We start from the raw sequence: 23,648 nt of genomic DNA on the forward strand, positions 1-23,648 counted from the left end.
CAGTCTCTGAGGGACCAGAGTTGACCTGCAGTGTCCCTGGCCTGACAATCTATTTGTTTGGTTAGCAAGGCTGGCCTGGCCAGCTCCTCTCTAGCATGCGTCAGTAACGTGCTCAAACAAAGGGGAAGAACTGACAGCCGAGTTGGTGCTGTCATGGGCTGTCATTTCAAGGGTGTCCCGGCACTCCGCAGCATCCCAGTGCCCCCGCCCCTTTCCCATAGACCTCTCTTTTAAGTGAATAAACCTAGTAACGTACACTCAGGTACAAAATTATTTCATTGCTGGTAGGAGGCAAGCAGAATATTAGCGCCTGACTCTACCACTCATCTGAAGCCAAGGTCTGACTAAGTTACGTGGTTTCTCTCTTCTCCGTACGGAGGCAGGCATGAGAACATGTATAACACACAGAATGCGTGTCTCATAAATGATTAAAATTGTTAGTAGTTGTAAAATTCTTGTTTGTGTGTAGTGTGGTGTGTGTGTGTGTGTGTGTGTGTGTGTGTGTGAAGGTCAGATACTGACATCCAATGTCTTCCTCAGTTGCTCTTCACCTTATTTTAAATTTTATTGTGTATGTATCAGTGTTTTGCCTGCATGGATGTCTGTGCACCACATGTGTGTAGTGTCCTCCAAGGCCAGAAGAGGGCTTCAGATCCTCTGGGGCTGGTGATAAGGACCACTGTGAGCCATCACGTGGGTGCTGGGGACCAAATGCTGGTCCTCTGGAAGAGCAGCCACAGTGACTCTTAACCACTAAGCCACCTCACCAGCCCTTTCCCCTCGTTTTCAGAGACGAGGTGTTGCACTGAACTTGGAGCTTGTTGACCCTACTAACCTGGCTAGACCAGTGGGCTCCAGAGATGCTCCTGCCTCCAGCCCCCAGCACTGGAGTTACAAACTTGCTGCTGGGCCCAGCTTTTCCGTGGGGTCTGGGGATCCGAACTCTGGGCCTCATGCTTGCACAGCTGGCACTTTCCTACCTGAGTCGTGTGCTCAGCCTAATAGCTGTAAGATTCTGGTAGCAGCACTGGTATTAAGCGTTCCGTGAATGTTAGTTATGATCTTCAGAGTATGAGGTTTTGTGTTCTCTGTCATGCACCACACATAGAAGGAGATTCTTTGTCATGTTAATTAGAATTCAGTCAAGTCTTATCCTAATGAGAGGTCAGATCTCATTCTTTTTTTTTAAGATTTATTTATTTATTTTATGTATATGAGCACTCTATCTGCGTGTACACCTTTATGCCAGAAGAGGGCAGCAGATTCCACTATCGATGGTTGTGAGCCACCATGTGGTTGCTGGGAATTTAACCCAGGGATCTCTGGAGAAGCAGCCAGTTCTCTTAACTGCTGAGTTAGCCATCTGAGCCCCAGAGGTCAGATCTCACAAGGCGTTGTGATCAGGTGCTTTGGGGAAGCCTATGGCATCCCAAGAAGTCAGTATTCTCTTTCCAGCTTGCATTCATGATCAGGAAGCAGTTCAATCCATGCCTTCAAAAGCTTATGTCACTGTGTTCTGCAGAGCCCGCTGAGTTGCAGATCTCCAGTTCATCCCTTGCCTGTCAGGTCTAGGATCCCTAGCTATCGAAAACTGTGCCGTATTAAAAAAATACTTACACACACGTCACATTGCATCAGCTGGGCTAGCACAAATATTTGTGTGTAGAGGTAGGATGAGTCAGACTTGTGTCCCAATATGCTTACAAAGAAAATGTCCTAATGAAAGCTTGTTTAGAACCTTGGTGATCACTAGTATTAATGACTATTGTGCTAACGTTCCTTTTACTGCTGTGATAAAACACCGTGACCAAAGCAACCTGGGGAACCACCTGCCCAGTGGGCTGGCTCCTCCCACATCAATCATTAACCAAGAAAAGGTCCCCACAGACTTGCCTACAGGCAGTCTAATGGACACAGTTTCTCGGTTGAGGTTCTCTCTTCCCAGAAAAGTCTACCTTGTGTCAAGTTGACAAAAAAACAAAAAAACAACAAAAAAAAACCTCACCAGTAAAACTACTGAGGGGATTTAGTCAAACATTTTGTTGACTGAAGGTCATTCCATCCACATGGTCTTTCCATTTCCCACAAGCTCTTGAGGCAGGTTAGCCCATAGTATTAATCTTAGTACCTACCCAGCTCAGACACTGAGAATTCTCTCTTCAGGCAATTCCTTTCATTCATGGGAGAGTGCTAAGAGACTCACTGGGCTCCAGGAACAGTGAGAGTACCCACAGACCCAGACACCCCATTACTGTTGGATCCAACTGTCTTTACGACTTAGATCAGAGCAGCCTACTCCATTCTATCTGTAAGGGCCTAATCCCTAGCTCATCATTTTCCTGAATTTATTTATTTATTTATTTATTTATTTATTTATTTATTTATTTATTTATTTATTTATGTACTTACTTGTTTGTTTGTTTGATATGGGGTCTGTCTGTGCACTAGTACCTGACCTGGCCTTCCCTGTGTAGCTCAGGCTGGCTTTGAACTTGCATTGACAGGTATACACTAACATGCCTGGCTCTCATTTCCTCACTTTCTGTAGCTCCAGGTTTCTAAGAGGGGAGAAGGAGGGAGCCCTCCTGCCCTGACTCCAAGGATACCCTCCCAGTCATCCTGAAGGGGTGCACTGTGCAGGCACCAGTGGGAAAAATTCCCCTGCATTTGAAGTGTGGAACTGGACCTTAGGCATTTGCTTTTCATCAAAATGTTTGAGTTGGGGCTGGAGAGATTTTCAGTCAATAATGTGCTTACCTTGGAAGTCCAAGACCTTGAATTCAGATTCCAGAATCCGTGTAAAAAAGCTGGGCATGTTGGTATGCACTTATAAACTCAGAACTAGAGAAATAGAGACAGATGGATTCCTGGTGCTCACTGGCCACTCAACCTAGACAAATCAGTGAGCTTCAGGCTAGTGAAAGACTCTCTCTCTCTCTCTCTCTCTCTCTCTCTCTCTCTCTCTCTCTCTCTCTCTCTCACACACACACACACACACACACACACACACACACACACACACATACATACACACACACACCATTGAGTGGTGGATGTTTCCTGTAATTTCTTTCACCAAGCAATATGTTAAATTCATCAACCTATGGTTAATTCTGAGAGTTCTTTTTATTTGTTCAAGCAGTAATAATTGGTCAAGGAATCTTCTATACTGATCAAGAAGGAATTTCAAAGTATTTGAGCTTATTTGCTCAGATGAACGTAGAATGAGATATAAAGTGGTGGCCCCCAATAACCTCTTTCTCATTGCTCTATTTAAGGCAGCTGAGAGGCTGAACTGTTCTCTGTTCGTGCATCCCTGGGATATGCAGATGGATGGTCGAATGGCCAAATACTGGCTGCCTTGGCTCGTAGGTTTGTGCTGGACTGAGGTCGGGAGCACAGCTTCAACGCTTGGGTTTTTCCAGTTATCCATGGGACTCCGTTCTGCCAGAGGAAGGAAGTGGGATTAGATTGAGAGTAATAGCAACTACCATGATTAGGCTTTTACTCAGCTAAATCCAATTTCACAGATCTACCTGACTGCATTTTCTCCTGTTAACTGTACATCCTAGCTAATGAGCAGTCACTTGAAGACTCAGTTTCTCCAACTTTGTCAGCTCCTTGAGGGTTAAAGCATCCAACATGAGCCAACTGCTGCTTCTAGGAGTGTGAAGCATTTGAAGAAATTCACATCAATGCAATAGTTTTTCAGCCTTAGCTCCAAGAGGCAGCAGAGACTTGGCAGGATTAATAGTAATCGTTAACATTTAGTGAAGCTGTAGTGAAGTACCAGATACTATCACAGAACCCTAGAAATAACCCATTGCTAGGAACCAACCATCACTGCTATATAAACTGAAGGCGTGACAACTCCAAGGTATGGTTGGGGGGAGGGAAGTTTCTGAGCGGCAGGAAGTTCAGGGTAAGAGGGAGTGAGAAGAGCCAGGATGCCAGGATGGACTCTGAAGTGTGTAACAGGTATTTGTGATACTGAGGGAGCCTGGAGGCCAGCGTGTGCCTTGGTATGGTAATAGGCACCACAGATAGCCACTTGTCCCTTCTGATAATGAAATGGCCCCTTTGGTAGAGGGGAATGGCTTCATAAGTTCCTGGGAAAGTTGGCTTCTGTCTAACTGACAGAATTTGGACCTGACAACTACCCTAAGTTCACAGATGAGGAAATAGAGCCGAAAGAGCTGACTAATGTTTGCTGAGCACCTCCAACGTGAAGTCATAACCAGGAACTTTACTGAGATCATTATGTACAAAACTACACAAAAGCCCTACAAGACAGGAAAGCACATCCTCCACGAAAGAACACAGACGAGAACACCAAACAACTGCTCCCAGGCCAAGGGCAGGACATCCCAGGAGCTGCCATTCTGCCCAGAAGCCTAACACTATGCACCCAGGCTAAAACGAGAGAGCTAGGGACTCAGCTCAGTGGGAGAGCACTTGTCTAGCAAGCACAAGGACCTGGGTTTGGTCCGCAGCCCTGAGAAGAAAACAGAAGGAATCAGTGTTACTGGGAGTCAGGGCCAGGCCAGGGGGTTCCCGCTTCATGGCCCCTTATCCAAAGAGCTGACAATAAGGACTCAGGTGGATGTGCAGAGTAACTTTATTAGGAGTGAACAGATAGTATAGATGGTAGATACACTGATAATCTGGTTCTCTGTTTTGTGTGTTAGATTGGGCCGTGTGTTTATTTTCTTACTGTAAGTAAGGGTGCAGTGAAACCACTGAACTGGACTGATCCATGGTGCATGGCAAGAAAAGGTTTATTGTAAATATGAAGTTGCCACATAACTCTAGTCTGGTAGAGAGAATAGCCAGAGGCATTTTGGGGAGTTCAAAGTTGCCATGGCTACCTCCCAGGAGGCAAAGAGGAGCAGAGAGGAAGGCCAGGGTGGGGGTTGGGGGAGTGGTTGGTTTTAAAGGGAGCAGGTAGCCGCAGGGTTGGGGGAGGAAGAATGTCTAAGTTGGAATAGCCTGGGGGTTTAGGTCCAGAAGAGTCGAGTGGCATTGAAACTCACCATAGCTTCGTGTTAAAAGGGACTGAAGGAGCCTGCAGGTTAGTGTAGGCTTTGGTGTGTAACTAGATGGCCCCATTTGCCTGAGGTAGAAAGAGACAAGGGAAGAGGCTTTTCTTGGCTGCTTGTGAGCTTGTATCTATCTGCCAGCAATTCTGTGTCCAGCCTGAGCTGAGGGAGCCCAGACTCATCTTGAAACATAATCACTGGCTGCCTTTTAAGGTTGGGGACCCAACACTTACTATGAATGTCACTTCCCATAATGCATTATATTTTAATTATACACCTGACCAGTTATATGTAGACATAAGATGATTAATGTAAGATTCTCCCTAATAGGCTACTAGAAGACACAGTTTTGCCTTACTGTATATGCACCCCAAAACAATTCAGGCCAGATAGGTCCTTTATTCTCCCTAGCTGGATATGTTGGGAATACACTTGACTAGAAATGACCTAAATTTGATTGTTACCAGGGCTGGAGAAACTTAACAACATCATTCAGAGAGGAGAGTATATATAATCTGGTGCAGACTGGGGGCCTAGAGGATCTGAGGTTGCTAGGTTCACTGTTTGGAGAGGTGTGCATGTGTGTTTGCACAGTGTGTGCAAGGGAAGGGATTGGGCTGCCGAGGGCATCGTTACACGGAGAGGTGTGTGTAACCCCAAACCAAACAAGCTAATCCCAAGCTAACCCAAGCTTGCCGCCTCATCAGGACCAAAGCCAAGGTCCAGCAAATGGGGACCTTCGGATGGTTCTTCTTGGCTAAGTAATGCCCTGGATACATTTGAATCACTTCTGGGCAGAGGGGCCCCATGTTTCACATCACGACAAGTCCCCGACTTAGCTATTGCTCTGCAGCCACGGTCGCTAAGCTTCCTGCTTAAGTTAACGAGCCCTGAACCACGCAACCCATTTCCTCTTCTAGGAATGCCATCGGAGACCACCATGGCCATTTGCTCCATGATCATGGGTGGGGTGTTTGAGAAGTTTCCCAAACTCAAAGTGTGTTTTGCACATGGAGGTGAGTCTCTATTTGCAGCAGCTCAGAGTGGCCTAAGAAAATGCCACAGACAGGGTGACTTAAAGCAACATTTTCTCACGGTTCTGGAGGCTAGAAATCGGAGACTACAGTGCTGACAGGGCTGTCCTCCTAGCACAAAGATGGTGGCTTTCTCCTGGGTCCTCATGTGACCCTTCCTCCGTGCATTCATGGGCGAGGAAAGGACAAAGGACAGTGCTTGGAGGACAGAGATGGTTCTGGTCTCTTCTTTCATGTGTGTATTTAGCATGTTTGTTTGTGCATGCATGTGGATGCATGTGAATGGATGTGGAAGCCAAGGACAAGGAGGCCAATGTTGGGTATTGTTCCTCGGGTGCCACCCACCTTTTTATTTTTTATTTTTTTAAGACAGCGTGCCTCACTAAACCTGGAGCTCATCAATCTGGCTAGACTGATTAGCTAGCAAGCCCAGGGATCCTTCTGACTACACCTCCCCAGAGCTGGGATTACAGGTGGATGCCTGGCTGTATTACATATGTCTGGCATTCAAAGTCCTCACATGTCACTGCACAGTCGTTCACTTTACCAAGTGAATTATCTCCCCATCCATTTTTCATTTATTTATTTGTTTGTTTATTACTCATTTTTTTTAGTGCTACTGAGCATTGACTCTAGAGCCTCACACATGCTAGGTGGGTGCTCTCTGCCGAGCTACATCCAAGCCCTTTTGAATTTTGTTTGTTTGTTTGTTTTGTTTTTTGAGACAGGGTTTCTCTGTGTAGTTTTGGTGCCTGTCCTGGATCTTGCTCTGTAGACCAGGCTGGCCTCGAACTCACAGAGATCTGCCTGGCTTTGCCTCCTGAGTGCTGGGATTAAAGGCATGTACACTACCGCCCGGCGCCCTTTTCAATTTTTTAAAAAGATTATTGTTGTTGATATGTCTGTGTGGGTGGGGGTGGGTGGAGGGGGGCGCACGTGTGTGCGTGTGCGTGTGTATGCACGCAGGTGCTTTCTGAGACCAGAGGAGGCTGTCAGAGCCACTGGAGCTAGTTACAGGTAGTTATGAGCCACCCGTCATGGGTGCTGGGTACCAGAGGTCTTCTGTAACAACAAGAACCTGCCGAGCTGTTTCTCCAGCCCCTTAAATTTACTTTGAGACAGTCTCTCACTAGTTTCCCAGGCTGGCCTTAAACTCACTCTGTAAACCAAGCAGTTAGTCTTTGAACTTGTAATCCTCCTGCCTCTGCCTCCTTGCAGGTGGTGCCTTCCCCTTCACAATAGGAAGAATCGCCCATGGATTCAACATGCGACCAGATCTCTGTGCCCAGGACAATTCATCTGACCCTAGGAAATACCTTGGCTCCTTCTACACAGACTCCCTGGTTCACGATCCTCGGTCTCTGAAGCTGTTGACAGATGTCATAGGAAAGGTAAGCTGGGGTCCCATTCGGATGGCTTGTGGAAAGCAGCAGGCTAGACCAGCAGCCTGCTACTGCTACAGGTTAGACACTTTTGAGGGAAAAGGAAAGTCTGAGTTAGTAAAACATCTGAAATATGTACTATTGCTTCTTGGTACAAGGAGAATTGATTCCAGGACCCCAAAAGGTACCCAAACTCTCAGATGCCCAATTGTTTTATATTAAGTGGTATAGTTTTTGTATATAACTGATACACACCCTTCTAAATGCTCTAGATCCCTTACAATCATAATACAAAGTGGGTGGTGTCTACTTGGTCTACTTTATTCTACTGCTTAGGAGGTAATTAAGCTTCTACATGTTAAAAACAAAAGCTATTTTCCAAAGTATTTTCTCACTGAGTCACTGTGACATATTCACGCGTGCATATGATGTGCTTTGATCATATTGACTCCCATCACCCTCTCTTTCTCCTGTTTTAGTTTTTAATTTGCTTTCTGTTGCTGTGATTAACACCATTATCAAACGTGACTGGGTGAGGAACAGGTTATCCGGCTGACAGGTTAGAGTGCATTCTAAACTAGGACAGAATCAGTGCAGGGACCTGGAGACAGGAACTGAAGCAGAAACCAAGGAGGAGCACCACTTGCTCGGTACCTTTTTACACCACACAAACCCACCTGCCCAGGAACGGCCCCGCGCACAGTGGCTGGGCCCTCTTACAGCCACTAACACAGTGCCCACAGGCCAATCTGAGGCAGGCAATGCCTCAATTGAAATTTCCCAGGTAGGTCTAGGTTTGTGTCAGGTTAGATGTCAGCACATAGGACTGGAGAGTATAGTAGATGACTAAGGAGCACAGAGGAGCGAGCACATTTCAGTTCCATCTTATTGCACATGCGAATCTGTAGAAGGCTTCCGGTTTCACCCGGGATGGGGAGGGTGGTCTTTTTTTTTAACTTATTTATTTCTATTTTATTGGTGTTTTGCCGGTATGTATGTCTGTGTGAGGGTGTTGGATCCTGGAGTTACAGACAGTTGTGAGTTACCATGTGGGTGCCGGGAATGATCTCTCTGGAAGAACAGTCAGTGCTTTTAACTGCTGAGCCATCTCTCCAGCCCCATACAATTTTCTAAAAGTATCTGGAAATACTGAAAATGGGAGCAAGTATGTAAGCAGGAAAGCAAAAAGGAACCCCAAAGGCAACTGTGGGTCCTGAACTTTTCTCAGCAGAATGGGGAAGAGATGGGGAGCTGGGCAAAGGGCCACTCTGAACAGTGCCCCGTTGAACAGAGTCCTCTAGTATTCTTGAAAATGGAAACATCATGAGAAAAACACCGCCGTCAAGTTCAAAGCCCATCCTCTGAACAATACAACCAGTGATGGGGGGGGGGTGCTATTCCCACTGTGAAATAGTACCCGAGGCAACACACACTAGCTGAAGCAGAAGAGCATGGCAAGTTCACTGTGACCCCAGTGGGTACAGCAGGTAGTGGGCACGTGTGTATACATCCTGAGCAGGGCTCTCAGGGAAGGTAATGGTTCTAGTATCTTGTCCTCACACTGTAACAGCTGGAATGACTTGAATTTGGACCTGAAACCCTCAAGTTTTCTATTCCCTTACAGGCCGGTAGATCCAGGACTTAGAAGCTATTTTCATTATTCTCTTTAAAATAGTAATGCTCTCCAATTCTAGTTACAGTCACTTCAGCAGATTCCCTTTTAAAAACAATCCCCAAATCAGAATGACCCTTTGAACTTTTATTTTTCTGGGAATGTTCCTCAACTACTTCATCAGTGGTTGGCCTTTAGATTTTTGCTTATAATTTCTCATGAATTATCACCATTTTTCTGGCCTCAAATAGCTTTATATAACCTGTTTTTTGTTGGGTAGATATCATACATTTTCTTTTTTATTTCATTAAAAAATATTTTCATACAATATATTTTGGCCATTTTCGTCTTCCTCAGCACCTCATAGATCCTCCCTACTTCCCTACCCACCCAACTTTGTTTCTTTTCTCTTTCAAAAAAAAAATGAAAATCAAAACAAAAGACAAGACAAAAGATGCCCAACAATACATTTTCTTACTTCTCTAAGAATTTCTGCAAGTGTACTTAAGCCTGCATGTCGTGTGTGTGTGTGTGTGTGTGTGTGTGTGTGTGTGTGTGTGTGTGTGTGTGTGTGCGCGCAAACATACACAGGTGCTTGGACATCAGAAGACAACTTCTGGTGCCAGTCCTCACCATCCACCTGTTTGGAGATGGTCTTATCACTGCTGCATCCACCAGGCCCACCATCTTCCCAGGACTCTCCTGTCTCCACATACCCTCTCTTGCTGTGGATGTGCTGGGACCATGTCTGGCTTTACAAAGATTCTGGAAATCCAAACTCAGTGATCTGACATCACTAAAAAGATTCTTTGTCAACAAAGAAAGATTTTACTAGTTCCAGGACTATGGCAGACAGTAGAATGGGACATGTTAATAGAAACACTTCTAAAATGACTGGAGAAAATTGGGGTTCCTGCCCAACTCTCACCCAACTTGACATTTATGTTTATTTTAATACTTCCATCTCCAAATAACTTAGATAAATGATGTCTTCCAATGCACTGCAGTACGAAAGAGGGAACCCTGTTTTGACACCTGTAAGCCTCCTGAGAGGCTTCTAACTCTCCCTCAAGAAGTTGTGGACAACGAGAGGAAATCCTGGTTCTAGCACACGGTAGCTGCGTGACTATTCTAGCTTCATCTCTGTGGCTGTGATAAAACACCCTGACAAGGAGCCGGGCGGTGGTGGCGCACGCCTTTAATCCCAGCACTCGGGAGGCAGAGGCAGGCGGATCTCTGTGAGTTCGAGGCCAGCCTGGTCTACCAAGTGAGTTCCAGGAAAGGCGCAAAGCTACACAAAGAAACCCTGTCTCGAAAAAAAAAAAAAAAAAAAAAAACACCCTGACAAGAAGCAGCAGAGGGGATAACAGGGTTTCTTTCAGTTTACGATTCCAGGTTACCATCCATCATTGTGAAGAAGTCAAGTCAGGAGCTTGAAGCAGCTGGTCACATCACATCCACAGTGGAGAGTATTTATTAAGCATCTATCAAGCAGAGAGGTTATCAACTGATGGGTGGGTGTGTGCTCTCCTTCCTGCAGAACCACACAAATCTTGAGGAGTCTCTTCCCCTTACTTCCTCCCTGCTGCAATCTCCTTTTCCTCAAAACAAGAGCTCCACATTAACAAGACTTTCATTTCTAGTTCTCTTGTGCCTACTTTCTTGTACCTAATATTTCAGGACTAATTACATCAGGGTTCCTTCTTTCATACATTCAAACATTAAAAAAGATGTTGGGTTTTTATTGTATAGTGTATATATGGGGATGTGGTTATGTGCACACGAGTAGCACATTCTACAGTGGCTAGAAGTCAGATCCCCAGGAGCTGGAGTTACAAGGCATTGTGAGTAGCCTGAGATGGGTGCTGGGTGTGCTGATATTGTGTCCCGCAATATATTGTGCACCCTAATAAACTTATCTGGGGTCAGAAAACAGAACAGCCACTGGATAGACATAGAGGCCAGAAAAAATGGTGGCACACACACCTTTAATCCTAGCCTTCTGGAAGCAGAGATCCATCTGGATCTCTGTGAGTTCAAAGCCACATTAGAAATAGCCAGACATGGTGATACACACCTTTAATCCCAGTACTTGAGATTTCATATCTTGCTTGGGAATGACACACGCCTTTAATCCTAGGAAGTGATGGCAGGAAGCAGAAAGGTATACAAGGTATGAGGACCAGGAACTAGAGGTCTTGTTAAGCTTTTAGTCTTTTAGCAGCAGTTCAGCTGAGATCCATTCGGATGAGGACTCAGAGGCTTCCAGTCTGAGGAAACAGGATCGGCTGAGAAGTTGGCGAGGTGAGGTGGCTGTGGCTTGTTCCGCCTGTCTGATCTTTCAGCATTTACCTCAGTACCTGGCTCTGGGTTTGTTTTTATTAATAAGACCTTTTAAGATTCATGGTACAGTTGGGAACTAACTCAGTCCCTCTGCATGAACAATACAAGCTTATAACCACTTAGCCATCTCTCCAGCCCCACACCCATTCAACAAATTGTTCCTTCAACTCATTCACACATTTACTAAAGCAGTTTTCAAGTTGATTATAAGCATGTGTGTCAAAGTTATATTCCAACCATCTCAAAAGAAGATTTTTCTTACAAGTCCAATTCCAATTCAAAGAATTTTTGTTGTTGTTGTTTTTCGAGACAGGGTTTCTCTGTGTAGTTTTGGTGCCTGTCCTGAAACTCGCTGTGTAGACCAGGCTGGCCTCCAACTCACAGAGATGCACCTGGCTCTGCTTCCTGAGTGCTGGGATTAAAGGCATGCGCCACTGCCACCTGGCTAGTTCAAAGAATTATTATGGGCAGAGTCACCTCATAAGAAAATAATGGCTAAATAATTACTATTAACTGGATTTATTTCAAAATGAAAGAATCTAATTTAAAAAGAAAAAATCTAAAACATTAAGGATGATAGCCCAGATTTAGACCAATTTCAAAGCCAATGAATTTATAAAATTGCTATCAAGCTGGAGACGATCAAGAGTTACTGTGTTGGTTGAATAGGAATGGTCCCCATTGGCTCACATATGTGAATGTTTAGTCACCAGGGAGTAGAAATGCTTGAAAGGATTGGAAGGCTTAGGAGGTGTGGCCTTGTTGGAGGAAGTGTGTCACTGGTGGTGGGCTTTGAAGTTTCAAAAGTCTCTGTCTCTCTCTCTCTCTCTCTGTCTCTCTCTGCCTACCGATCAGGATGTATCTCTCAGTTACTCCCCCAGTCCATGCCTGTCTGATTCCTACCATGATGATAATGGACTAAGCCTCTGTAAGCCAGCCCTCAATTAAAGGCTTTCTAAGTGTTGGTCATGGTGTCTCTTCACAGCAACAGAACAGTGACTAAGACAGTTACCAATAAAAGGCATGCATTTGGATAATTTTAAACTTTTCTTAAGTTTAAAACTCAGAAAGTTACAAGCAGATATAGAACCTTCTATAGAAAGAAGTTGAGAACAAGTCGAAATAATAATTTAAACATTTCAAACCATGAGTTTGCTGGTCTGTGGTAGAATTTAAAAATTAAAAAGAATCAATCTGAGCGACTGGGGAAATGAGACGGCTCAGCGGGTAAAGCACTGGCAATGCATCCCTGGGCACCTGGGTTCGAATCCCCAGAACCCATTTAAGAGCTACATACACAGCGTGAACACCTTTAATCCCAACACTCTTAGAATAGCCCAAGGGCCAGCTAGCCTGGTATATGCAGCAGAAAAACAACAGAAGGACCCTGTCTGAAATAAGTGGAAGTCAAGAAGGACTGGCACCTGACACTACCCTCTACACACACACACACACACACACACACACACACACACACACACACACACACACACATGCGCACACACATTCACACCACACACACACACACACACACACACACACACACACACACATTCACATGCACATGCACATACACACACAGGAAACCAGGGAAATAATCAGGAGGGATGAACTGCAGAACACTGGAAGACTGCTTTTCCCTTCTGCTTCAGACGCCTTTGCTTTCTCCATATTAAAGCAGGACAGACTGCTTCCTAAAGCATATTTATATCTGAGAACGCCAGCATGCTGGGAAGGGAAGAGTTCCTAATTAGAAGATTAATGCCTGGATTTCATCTTCATGCTAATGGAGCTGACGAGGCTAGTAGAAGCGTGGGACTCTAAAATCATGTTGTCTGTTGGAAATGTAAACAGCTTTAGCAAGAAGAGGAGATGAACCCCCAGTGCATACCAAGCAGAGTGTTAGAACAAGATCAGCTGCTGGCACAGATGCGAGGAGACATAACTGTGTGTCTTGAGGGCTTCCGCAGCAGGTGTATTTGCTTGGCTTCATATACAAATGAATACAGAAATCTAAACATAGATTTGGTAGTCAATCATGGACTTTGAAACTGTAGTGTGTGTGTGTGTGTGTGTGTGTGTGTGTGTGTGCGCGCGCGCGTGCACGTGTTTGTTGGACATCATGGGTTCTATCCTATCCCTCTGTTTTTGTTCTCTTAAGAAAAGGTCTCTCACTGAATCTGGAGCTAGGATGGCAGCCAGGAAGCCCCCAACACTCCTCCTGCCTCTGACACAGCAGTAGGATTATAGGCACATGCACAAACATGTTCATTTGAGGTACTGGGGATTTGAACTCAGTTCCTTGTGATTGGGCAACAAGCACTCTCTGAACTATCTCCCTAGCCATCAAATACATACATACATACATACATACATACATACATACATACCATAAGATCTCACTCTGTGGACCAGGCTGACCTCAAATTCACAGAGATCCACTTGCCTCTGCCTCCTCAGTGCTACAATTAAAGGCATGTGCCACCAACACCCAGGTTAAATTTCTATTTTTTAAATGACCATTTCCTCCAGTGTATATTACCAATTGAAGTATTTTTTTAAGTTTTAAGTTATTTTGAACACTATATGTGTGGGTGTGGGTGTGGGTCTATGTATATATATAGTACACATATATCTGGTATGATTTTGGGTATATGTGTAAATGGTATAATTTTTCTATCAGGTTAAACATGTCTACTCAAGCATATCTCTATGGTTAAACATTACAAGGCATTTCTCCTGGCTTTTTGAAATATACAGAACATTATTATTATGTATAGTCATCCCACTGACTGCGTAACATGCCAGATCTCCTGGGGTTCTTTAGCTGCTGGGTTGGTCATTGCTTCTGGAGACAGGGTCTCACTTCGTAGCCCAGGTTAGCTGGAGCTTACTATATGACCCAGGCTGGCTTTGAACACCCAATTTGCCTGCCTCTTAAGGCATGATTACGGGCATGCAACACCCCAGCTGGCATACATCAGAACTTCTTGTCCCTGTTCCATTAATCAACCCCCCACCCCCCCACCCCCCCACCCCCCCCCACCCCCCCCACCCCGCTCTTGTTCCTATTCTTACAGTCTCTGGTGACAAACACTCTACTCTCAACTTCTATGAGCTCAGCTACTTTATAGACAACACATGAGTGCTGGCACTTACCTCTCTGGGATAGCCTGTTTCACTTAACATGATGATTTCTAGTTCCATCCACACTGCTAAACTGAAAACATTGCATTCTTCTTTGAGATGAAAATATATGCTCATAGACACACAAAAAATCATCAAGGATGGTCCTTTCTTCAGTATGGAAACACCGCCTGGTCTTGTTGAAGCTCAATGACTGAAGTTTACTTCTAGTCTGTTCTATTTGCCTGAGTACTTGTTTGTATGCTAATAGCATGTTGTGTGGGTGACTGAGGCTTTGCAATATACTTTAAAACCAAGGTGCTCACTCCTGTTTTGTCTTTTTGGTCCAAGACTACTATGACCATTTAGGGTCTTTTGTGGTTCCATAGCAATTATAAGATTGTTTTTCTCTTTCCATAAAAAACGCCATTGCTGCCCGGTGTGGTGGCACACACCTTTAATCTCAGCACTGGAGAGTCAGAGGCAGCTGGATCTCTGCGAGTCTGAGGGCAGCCTGGTCTACAAAGAGAGTTCCAGGACAGCCAGGGCTGTTGCACAGAGAAACCCTGTCTCAAAAACAAACAAATAAAAATGTCACTGCTATTTTGAGAGGGGCTGGATTGAATCTGAATTGCTTTGGGTAGTATGGCCATTTTAACTATATTAATTCTTCTAACCCATTTACACAGGGCACCTTTCCACTTACTGTGTCTTTGATTTCTTTCATCAATATAGTTTCCACTACAGAGACCTTTCCCCTCCTTGGTTACATGTATTCCCGGGTATTGTAGTATTGTGCTGTAACTCGTCTAAGTGGGCTTCCCGTCTCAGACAGCTTTGCTGCTGTCGTGTGGACATACCGCTGATTTCTTCAAACTGATACTGTAGCCTGCAACTTTACTGAATTCTTTAATTAATTGTAAAGAGTTGTGGAGCTTGTAGGGCTCTCTATACATATGATCACATCATCTGCAAAGAGAGACAGTTTCATTTCTCTTGTCCAGGCTGAATTGCCCTTCCTCCTTCTTCCTGCCTAAGTGCTGTGGGTAGATCGTCCAGGACTCTGTTGATTATAAGTGGTGAGAGTGAACAATCTTTGTCTTGTTCCATACCTCTCTTGTTTTGTTTTTTTGTTTGTTTGTTTGTTTTTTGTTTTTTTTTCCAGATAGGATTTCTCTGTGTAGCTCTGGCTGTCCTGGAACTTGCTCTGTAGACCAGGCTGGCCTCAAACTCAGAGATCTGCCTGGCTCTGCCTCTCAGGTGCTGGGATTAAAGGTATGCACAGCCTGGCTTGTTCCATATCTTAAAGAAAAAAACCTTTCATTTTTTTCCCATTCAATACAATTCGAGCTGCTGTGGGTTGTCATTAATGACACTCACTGTGTTGAGGGACCTTCATTTAGAGCACATAACATGGATAGTGGGGGAGATGGTTCAGCAGTAAGAGCACTTTCTGTGCAAGTATGAAGACCTGAGTTCAAATCCTAAGCACCCATGTAAAAAGCTGAGGCAGACTATAACCCCAGCCCTGTAGGAGACAGATACTAGAAGATCCCTGGAGCTTGCTTCGTGTCAGCCTAGCTCCAGGCTTGGTGAGAGACCCTGTCTCCTGGGAATAAGGTAGAAAATGCCATGACAGGACACCTGGCATCTTCATCTGGCCTCTACATGTGCGCATAGGCATGTGTACCCACACACACATAAATATGCATATAGCACACATACATACATACACACATACACACGGATAGACATAGAGAACATTAATGAAATGAAGCAGGCTCCAAGAGAGAAATACTACATGACTGAACATATGCGCAATCTCCAGAAGTCAGCTTTGTAGAAACAGCACAGAACAATGTTTGCCAAAGGCTGGGAGGGGTGGACAATCGAGAAGAGGTTGGAACAAAGTTATAGTTAAAAAGAGAGACTAGGTCTGGATTTCTTCTGAACCATAAGGTGACTCTAGCCAGAAATTTCTTGTATGTTTCAAAATAGGTGTGGGAGAACTGTTTCACCTCAAAGAAGCACTAAATGATTGGCTGATGGATAGCCCAATGCCTTGATTTTATCATTACACAATGTAGGCCTGTATCAAACACTGAGTGGTACTGATGAACTTATATAAAAAAAAGTATTATTCTCAAAGTACAAATACTAAAGTAAATATAGAAGCTGGATGTGGTGGCACACGCCTTTAATCCCAGCACTCAGGAGGCAGAGGCAGGTGGATCTCTATGAGTTTGAGACCAGCCTGGTTTACATAGTGAGTTCCAGGACAGCCAGGACTATGTAGGAAGCCTTTTTCTAGATAGATAGATGGATAGATAGATGGATGGATGGATGGATGGATGGATGGACGGACGGACCCAACCGAAAAACAGTGTCAGTTATGAAAACAAAACACTGTATTGAGCTAGAGAGTGAACTCAATAGGTAAAGTCTCTCCCACACAGATGGACAAATGACTTACACTTCCTGAAGGGAGAAAACTGAGTCCCAAAACTTCCCGGCTAGACCTCCCCATGTGCACTGCAGCACGTCTCCCTCCCTCTATGGTGCATTTCCTGATTTTAGAAAGTGCACTGTAGTCACATAAGAAGTGTCTCCTTAGCCAGGCCTGTTGGCACATGTCTTTAATCACAGCACACTGAAGGCAAAGGTGGCCAGATCCCTGTGAGTTTCTAGGCTAGCCTGGTCTACACAGCAAGTTACTTGCCAACCAAGGCTACCTGATGAAACCCTTTCAAAAAAGAAGAGGAGAAGGGAAGAGAGGAGAAAGAAGAAGTCAAGCTGGTTCCATGGGTAAAGGAACTGGTTGCCAAGTCTGACAACCTGGGTTTGATGAGAACCCACAGGGTGGAAGGAGAGAACTGACTCCCACAGTTTGTACTCTGACCTCCACGTCACCCCCCGCCACACACACACACCACAAATAAGTACATGTTATAAAAGAAAAGAAAAAGTCCTGCTTTTAGGAAATAAACGCTAATTTATTTAGGAATAAAGGGCAATGATGTCTCCAAACTCACCATGGTTTCATTCGTATATACACACATGCACACATACATACATACATACATATAACTAAAACTAATAAAGTAAGGTGTCAAAATACTAACAACTTCTTAACTTGGGTGATGGTTATATGGCAGATTCTTGAGTCTCATGGCAACTCTTCTGTAGCTTTAAAACTCTATAAAATTAAAAACTAAACAGCACGTTAATGAATTAGTATGAAATGGAGTTCAACAGGGCTATAGGGATATCTCAGGGGTTATGAGCGCTCGCTGCACTTCCAGAAGAGCAAGTTCAGGTCCCAACACCCACCCACATCAGACAGCTTCTAACCACTTATAACTCCAACACCAGTGGCTCTGATACCATCTTCTGGTCTCTCCACCAACACTTTCACACATATGGTACTCCATCCCCCACCCCCGAACACCTACACCTACACACACACACACACACACACACACACTCACACACACACATACACATCAGAGTTCGAGATGACTAGGACATTGCAACCAGAGGAATCAACCCATTCACGTCAGCGAACTATGAAAGGCTTGCTGGGACTGGAAGGGACTGTGGCTCATTTAGAGAGCTTGGCAGAAAGGACGCCACATTTCATTTGGGAAAGCTCAAGAGACGTTAACAAAGGAATTATTTACAAATCGATGAGGAGTTAGACTACCATTTAGCCCAAACTTTTCTTTCCAACTTTACTTTCTTACAGGGCCACTTGGGATGTGTCATTATAAGAAAGGTAGACTATTTCATTTCATCTGAATATATCCATATGTTTTATCAAGTAAATAGCCACTTCTTATATTTCAGTATTCTGTATTTCAATTACTAAGAAAATAAACGGGCTGAGGTGTAGAATAGCCCATGCAGTTAAGTGCTCATCATACAAGCATACTTACTTGGGTCCGATTCCCAGAACGCATATTAAAAAGATCCAGGTGTGATGGTACACACCTGTATTCCAAGCACTGGGAAGGCAGAGACAGGTGGCCCTGGGGATCACAGGCTGGGCAGATGAGCATCTTTAATGAATTCCAGGACAGTGACAGACCTCGTTTCAAAAACCAAGGTGGACAGCACCTCAGGAGGAGACACCGAAGATTGTGTTCTGGCCTCCACACTTGTGCCCACGCATACTCAGAAGCAAGACTGGAAGTAGATTTACAACTCTTAGAAGACCTAATAGTGACACCTGCTGGGACAAAGAAATAGCCAAATGGAAGGCGAACCTTTAAATCTTTAACATTTGAGAGCAGTTCTGGTTCTATTAAATTAGGAAGAAGTTTCTTGTTTTACCAGACTGGTGTATATGATAAGCAAATTAAGTGTACAGAAGGCTCTTTAATGTCCTCATGTTTACAAATAAAATTGTATTTTCTCCTTTTAGGATAAAGTCATTCTGGGAACTGACTACCCCTTCCCACTAGGGGAGCAGGAGCCCGGGAAGTTGATAGAGTCCATGGGAGAATTCGACGAAGAAACAAAGGTACATGCCTTGGACCTCAGTCTTCTTCCTGAGCTGAACAGAGAGCCCATTACACTTCATTTGCCTACAACTTTCATTTGACTCAATCTTCTGACATCGCTAGACGACTAAAAACAAAAGAATCTTAATGTCTTAAAATAAGCCCAGTATAACTAAATGCATAAATCCTCTGCATGAGAACACACACACACACACACACACACACACACGCACACACGCACACGCACACGCACACGCACACGCGCACAAATGTAAAAAAAAAAGTAATCAATGACTCTAATATGTACTTTATCAAGCCAATCATGCTTTAAAGTAAAACTTCTCTCTCTTTCTCTCTTTTATTCAGGATAAACTCACAGCTGGCAATGCCTTGGCTTTTTTGGGTCTTGAGAGAAAACTATTTGAATGTCACAATTAACCACCGAAAAACAAACTTCCAAGAAGCTACATCACTTCTGTCTTTGAACATGAGTCATACACACATCACTAAAATTCTATTTTGAATTATGTTACCCAAAAAATGGAATATCCCCCTCAGGACAATGCAGGAGGATCAGGAATTCAAATTCCAGGCCAGTCTGGGCTGAGACTGTCTTTAAATGAAAAGGGGTGCAGGGTGAGGGGTAGCATTCCCAAGTACTCTAACTTATTAATAACAAGATGTTTCATAAGGTCTTTATTTTGAAATGTAATGTACTAAAAAGCAGTACATTGCTACATATGCAAATCAAAACTATTTAATTTGAAGGAGATTAAAAATTAATGTATAATTAATGATCTACATAGAGAAAATCCAACACCAGCCTTATTCTAGAAAGCCCAGGTGGTTTCTCTATTTTGATCAAAGATATGGGAATTGTGCCCAAATAATCTGTTTTTTTTTTTTCCAGTTGTAACCCTTTCCAATAGTCTAGTCATTCCCTGGGAACATTTTTGTCTTTGTAAACTACACACAGGATATGTGCAAACTCAAATGTTCCAAAAGCCAGTTAAGAAAGTAAGGCAAATGCTCATGGAACAATTGCTGAATGATCCACCAGAAAGCTCAAAGACACTTCAGTCCAATTTATTTTAGTCTCCCAGAGTTTGGCAGATCTTAGAACTTGGGCTGAGTCCAGGAGGATGGATGGGCATGGCGGTGCGTGTCTCTAATGCCAGCACTCAAGAGGCAGAGGTAGGCAGTGGATCTCTGATTGAGGCTAGCCTGGTCTGCGCAGCAAGCTGTAGGCCAGCCAGCCAAGGATACATAGTGAGAGTCTGTCTCAAAAATAAATAAGTAAATAAACAGAAGAGGGAGGGTAGATCAGAAGAAAAAGCTATGGGGACAGAGGTGTGACTCAGGATGGATGAAACTTGTTCTAAAGGGAATTTCATCTGTAAGTTTACGTTTACCAGAGCAGGAGGTGGAGTGAGCTCTGGGGAGTGAGATGACACCATGATACCCTTTGTTCAAGGCCCACCGGTCCACCTGAGTCGCAGCAAAGGGACTTGGGTCTGGGGCAGGGTAGCACGCAGCATCTCGCCTTCCCATCAGATAATCTTTCCATACTGCACTCTTAACTTGGGAGTCATACTTGCTTTTCTTCCCGTTATTCTACAGAACCAGGCTCCCTGTTAATGCATACCTTGTGCGGCTCTGCAACAGAGAAAGATGAGACCTAATCCATGCTCCCTGACTCCCATTCTCTCTCTCTCTCTTTTTTTTTTTTTCCGCCACCTGTGCTTCAATACCCTCCCTCCTTCCGGTTCCTCTCATTGCTTTCTAGAATTTTCCCCAACTCTACTTACTACTCCAATCTGTCTTGAAAGAAAAATAAAGTTGAACAAAGCAACAATCGGAAGCATATGTTACTGTTTTCCTCCTTCCCCAAATCTTTGGAAGAAATGTCTACTCCTTTTCAAATATTTCATATCTGGGGATTACACACATAATATTTTTGTTAGTTTCTTTTGCTTCACTGTGACCAAAAAGGACACACACAAAAAAACTCAAAGGAAGTTTCAGTCCATTGTGGTGGGGGAGGGAGGCCTGGCAGAGCAGAACACAGCTCACACTACTGTAGGACAGCGGCAGGGGAAGAGAATGCCTGTGGACTTGCTCCTTTTTCCTTTTTCCAATCTGGGACCCAGCCCACGGGATGGTGTCACCCACATTCAAGGAAGGTCACTGTCTCTTAGTCCTCTCTGGAAGGGTCTTCACAGACATACCTAGAAGTGGGCTTTAATAATCTCAAGATTAACCATCCCAAGTCCATCTCCTGTCAACCTGACATTCCAACACATCTCCTTATACCATAAGATTCAATCCCTCCCCAACCCCAATGCTCCAAAGCTCTAGTCCAGTTTCCGGAGACTGGGGCAAACACTTAGCTGTGTGCTCTGCTAACATCAAGGTATATAGTCCCAAGTACCTATCAAAAACATTCCCATTCCCAAAGTGAAGAATCCAGGAAGGATCTGCCCAAAGCAAGACTGACACCTGGCAGGGCAAATATTAAATCCTATAGTTCCATGTCCAGCCTTAGAAAGCGCTGTGTTAGTTCTCTACTCCAGGGACAGTCTTTCCAATTAGTTTGCATCTCTGTATCCTGGTAGTTGCAATGAGTGGGGGGCTCATTGATTACATAGGCTCAAAGTATCTTTTCTACTGTCCTGGTGCAAGATACTTGGCTTTTTTTTTAAGACTGTCTCAAGTATCCTAGCCTGACCTTGAGCTCAACTCACAATGTAGCCAAGTATGTCCTTGAACTTCTGACTCCTCCTGTCCACCTCACCACCACCACCAGTGCTGAGGTTACAGGCTGTGCCACCATGCCCAGTTTGTTTTTATGCAGTCTTGGGACAGAACCAGGGCTTTATGCATCTTCAATGCACTGTCTGCCGACAGAGCGCCCACACCCTCCTGGGTTCTAATCTCTTCAAACACCATGCTTTCTTACGCCTTAACTTGGAACACCATCCTTTTCTGACCCAATTCGTTTTCAAATCTTCTCTGATCTCTTGCTCCCAGTTCTCACTAAAAAACTAGTTAAAAGCAGTGAGGATGCCCATTTCAAAGCTGGGATAATGGGCTGCCTTCAAATTTCCTGCTCCAGTTTAACTAGTCTATTACCAATCAATCCAGCCTCCCATGGACTTGGAGCATAGACAGAATCTAGGCAACATAAAACAATTCTCAGGAGCGCCCTTGTTCCCAGCTACAGGCTCGCCCATTCTCACTGGCTCTCTGCCAGGAGTTCCGTCGGCATACTCCCGAGCGTTCTAGGGCCAGCTTCCCGACATCTTCCTTCCAATCAGTTCTTCTCAACCGCAGCCAGTCAAGTGTCAGCAACAGCTCCACTTCCCTGGTACCAACTTTCTCTACTAGTTACTCTTCTGACAGCGTAATCCAGAAAGACAGAAACAACTTGAACCAAAAGTTTTCTTCCGCCTCAGTACCAGAGATTTCAGTACCAGGTATGACGGGGTGGAACATGGTAGTTCATGTCACAGTGACTGGAGAGCAGAGAGGGCACCTGTGGTAAGGGGGGTTTCTTTTGTCCCTTTATTCTATTCCACTTGCATTCAGGAGGTCCTTCCCCAGTGATTTCTCTCCGGAAAGGCCCTCACAAACACCCCCAGATGTGTGCTGTACTGATCTGCTAGGCACTTATCAATCCTCCCAAGATGACAGTCCAGACCAACCACAGGCTATGACTGCTTGGTTATCAGGTGACCTGATTACTTTATTCAATGTCACAAAAATATATGCAGGTATTTACAGTAGTGTTAAAGGTCCATTAAGGGAAATGGCATGGAATTAATGGCCTAGAGACCTAAGATTACAGCTAGCCTGGTCAATTGCCTGGCTAAGGAATCACCCCTCTGAAAGGTGTGCTCATCTTAAGGCAATGGCTCTCAACCTTCCTAACACTATGACCTTTTAATATAGTCCCTCATGTTGTGGTGACTCCAACCATAACATTATTTTCATTGTCACTTTATAACTGTAATTTTGATAGTTATGAATGTTAATGTAAATATTTCTGTTTTCAGATGGTCTTAGATGATCCCTGTGAAAGGGTCATTAGACCCTCAAATGGGTTGTAACCCACAGGTTGAGAACAACTGCCTTCAATTATGCTAAAGGGATGGAAAAAATATTAGGCTTTGAATGAAGTTGTGTACTTTTCCTTTCCAGACTCTCTGCCCTCTGTACAGGTGCTGAAGGGCCACAGCCAGGCAGCCTCATTAAGCCTATCAGCTTAGAAGCCTAGACATGCTAACACACACACACACACACACACACACACACACACACACACACACACACACACAACTTCTGATATTTGCCGAAGCCTAGACATGCTAACACACACACACACACACACACACACACACACACACACACACACACACAGGAATTTCTCCTTCTTTCTGTTAGCTCTCCTCTTTCAGCCATGTAGCTTACAAACAGCATGGCTTTTTTCTCATCATCTTCCTCCTCCAGGTAGATACCAAGGTTTATAACTTGGTGGCCCTGGCATTTTTTTTTTCTCCTTAAACCCTAATAAAGTTGTCCTTAAAGTTTCTTCTGAGTCTTTTAAATTT

The 23,648-nt window shown here is 44.3% G+C and overlaps 1 protein-coding gene across 1 annotated transcript in view; it reads left to right on the forward strand.

Moving 5' to 3' along the window:
* Positions 1 to 20,893, forward strand: part of Acmsd (aminocarboxymuconate semialdehyde decarboxylase) — a 38,115-nt gene extending 17,222 nt beyond the window's left edge. Inside the window, exons 6-10 of the mRNA XM_006992974.4 lie at positions 3,279 to 3,372; positions 5,960 to 6,055; positions 7,292 to 7,464; positions 18,960 to 19,058; positions 19,405 to 20,893. Coding sequence (XP_006993036.1) covers positions 3,279 to 3,372; positions 5,960 to 6,055; positions 7,292 to 7,464; positions 18,960 to 19,058; positions 19,405 to 19,476 — 534 coding nt within the window. The 3' untranslated portion in view covers positions 19,477 to 20,893. The remainder of the gene's footprint in view (positions 1 to 3,278; positions 3,373 to 5,959; positions 6,056 to 7,291; positions 7,465 to 18,959; positions 19,059 to 19,404) is intronic.
* The last annotated feature ends 2,755 nt before the right edge of the window (positions 20,894 to 23,648 follow it).

The sequence above is a fragment of the Peromyscus maniculatus genome, chromosome 11, assembly GCF_049852395.1.
Source record: "Peromyscus maniculatus bairdii isolate BWxNUB_F1_BW_parent chromosome 11, HU_Pman_BW_mat_3.1, whole genome shotgun sequence".
In the NCBI taxonomy this organism is placed as follows: domain Eukaryota; kingdom Metazoa; phylum Chordata; class Mammalia; order Rodentia; family Cricetidae; genus Peromyscus; species Peromyscus maniculatus.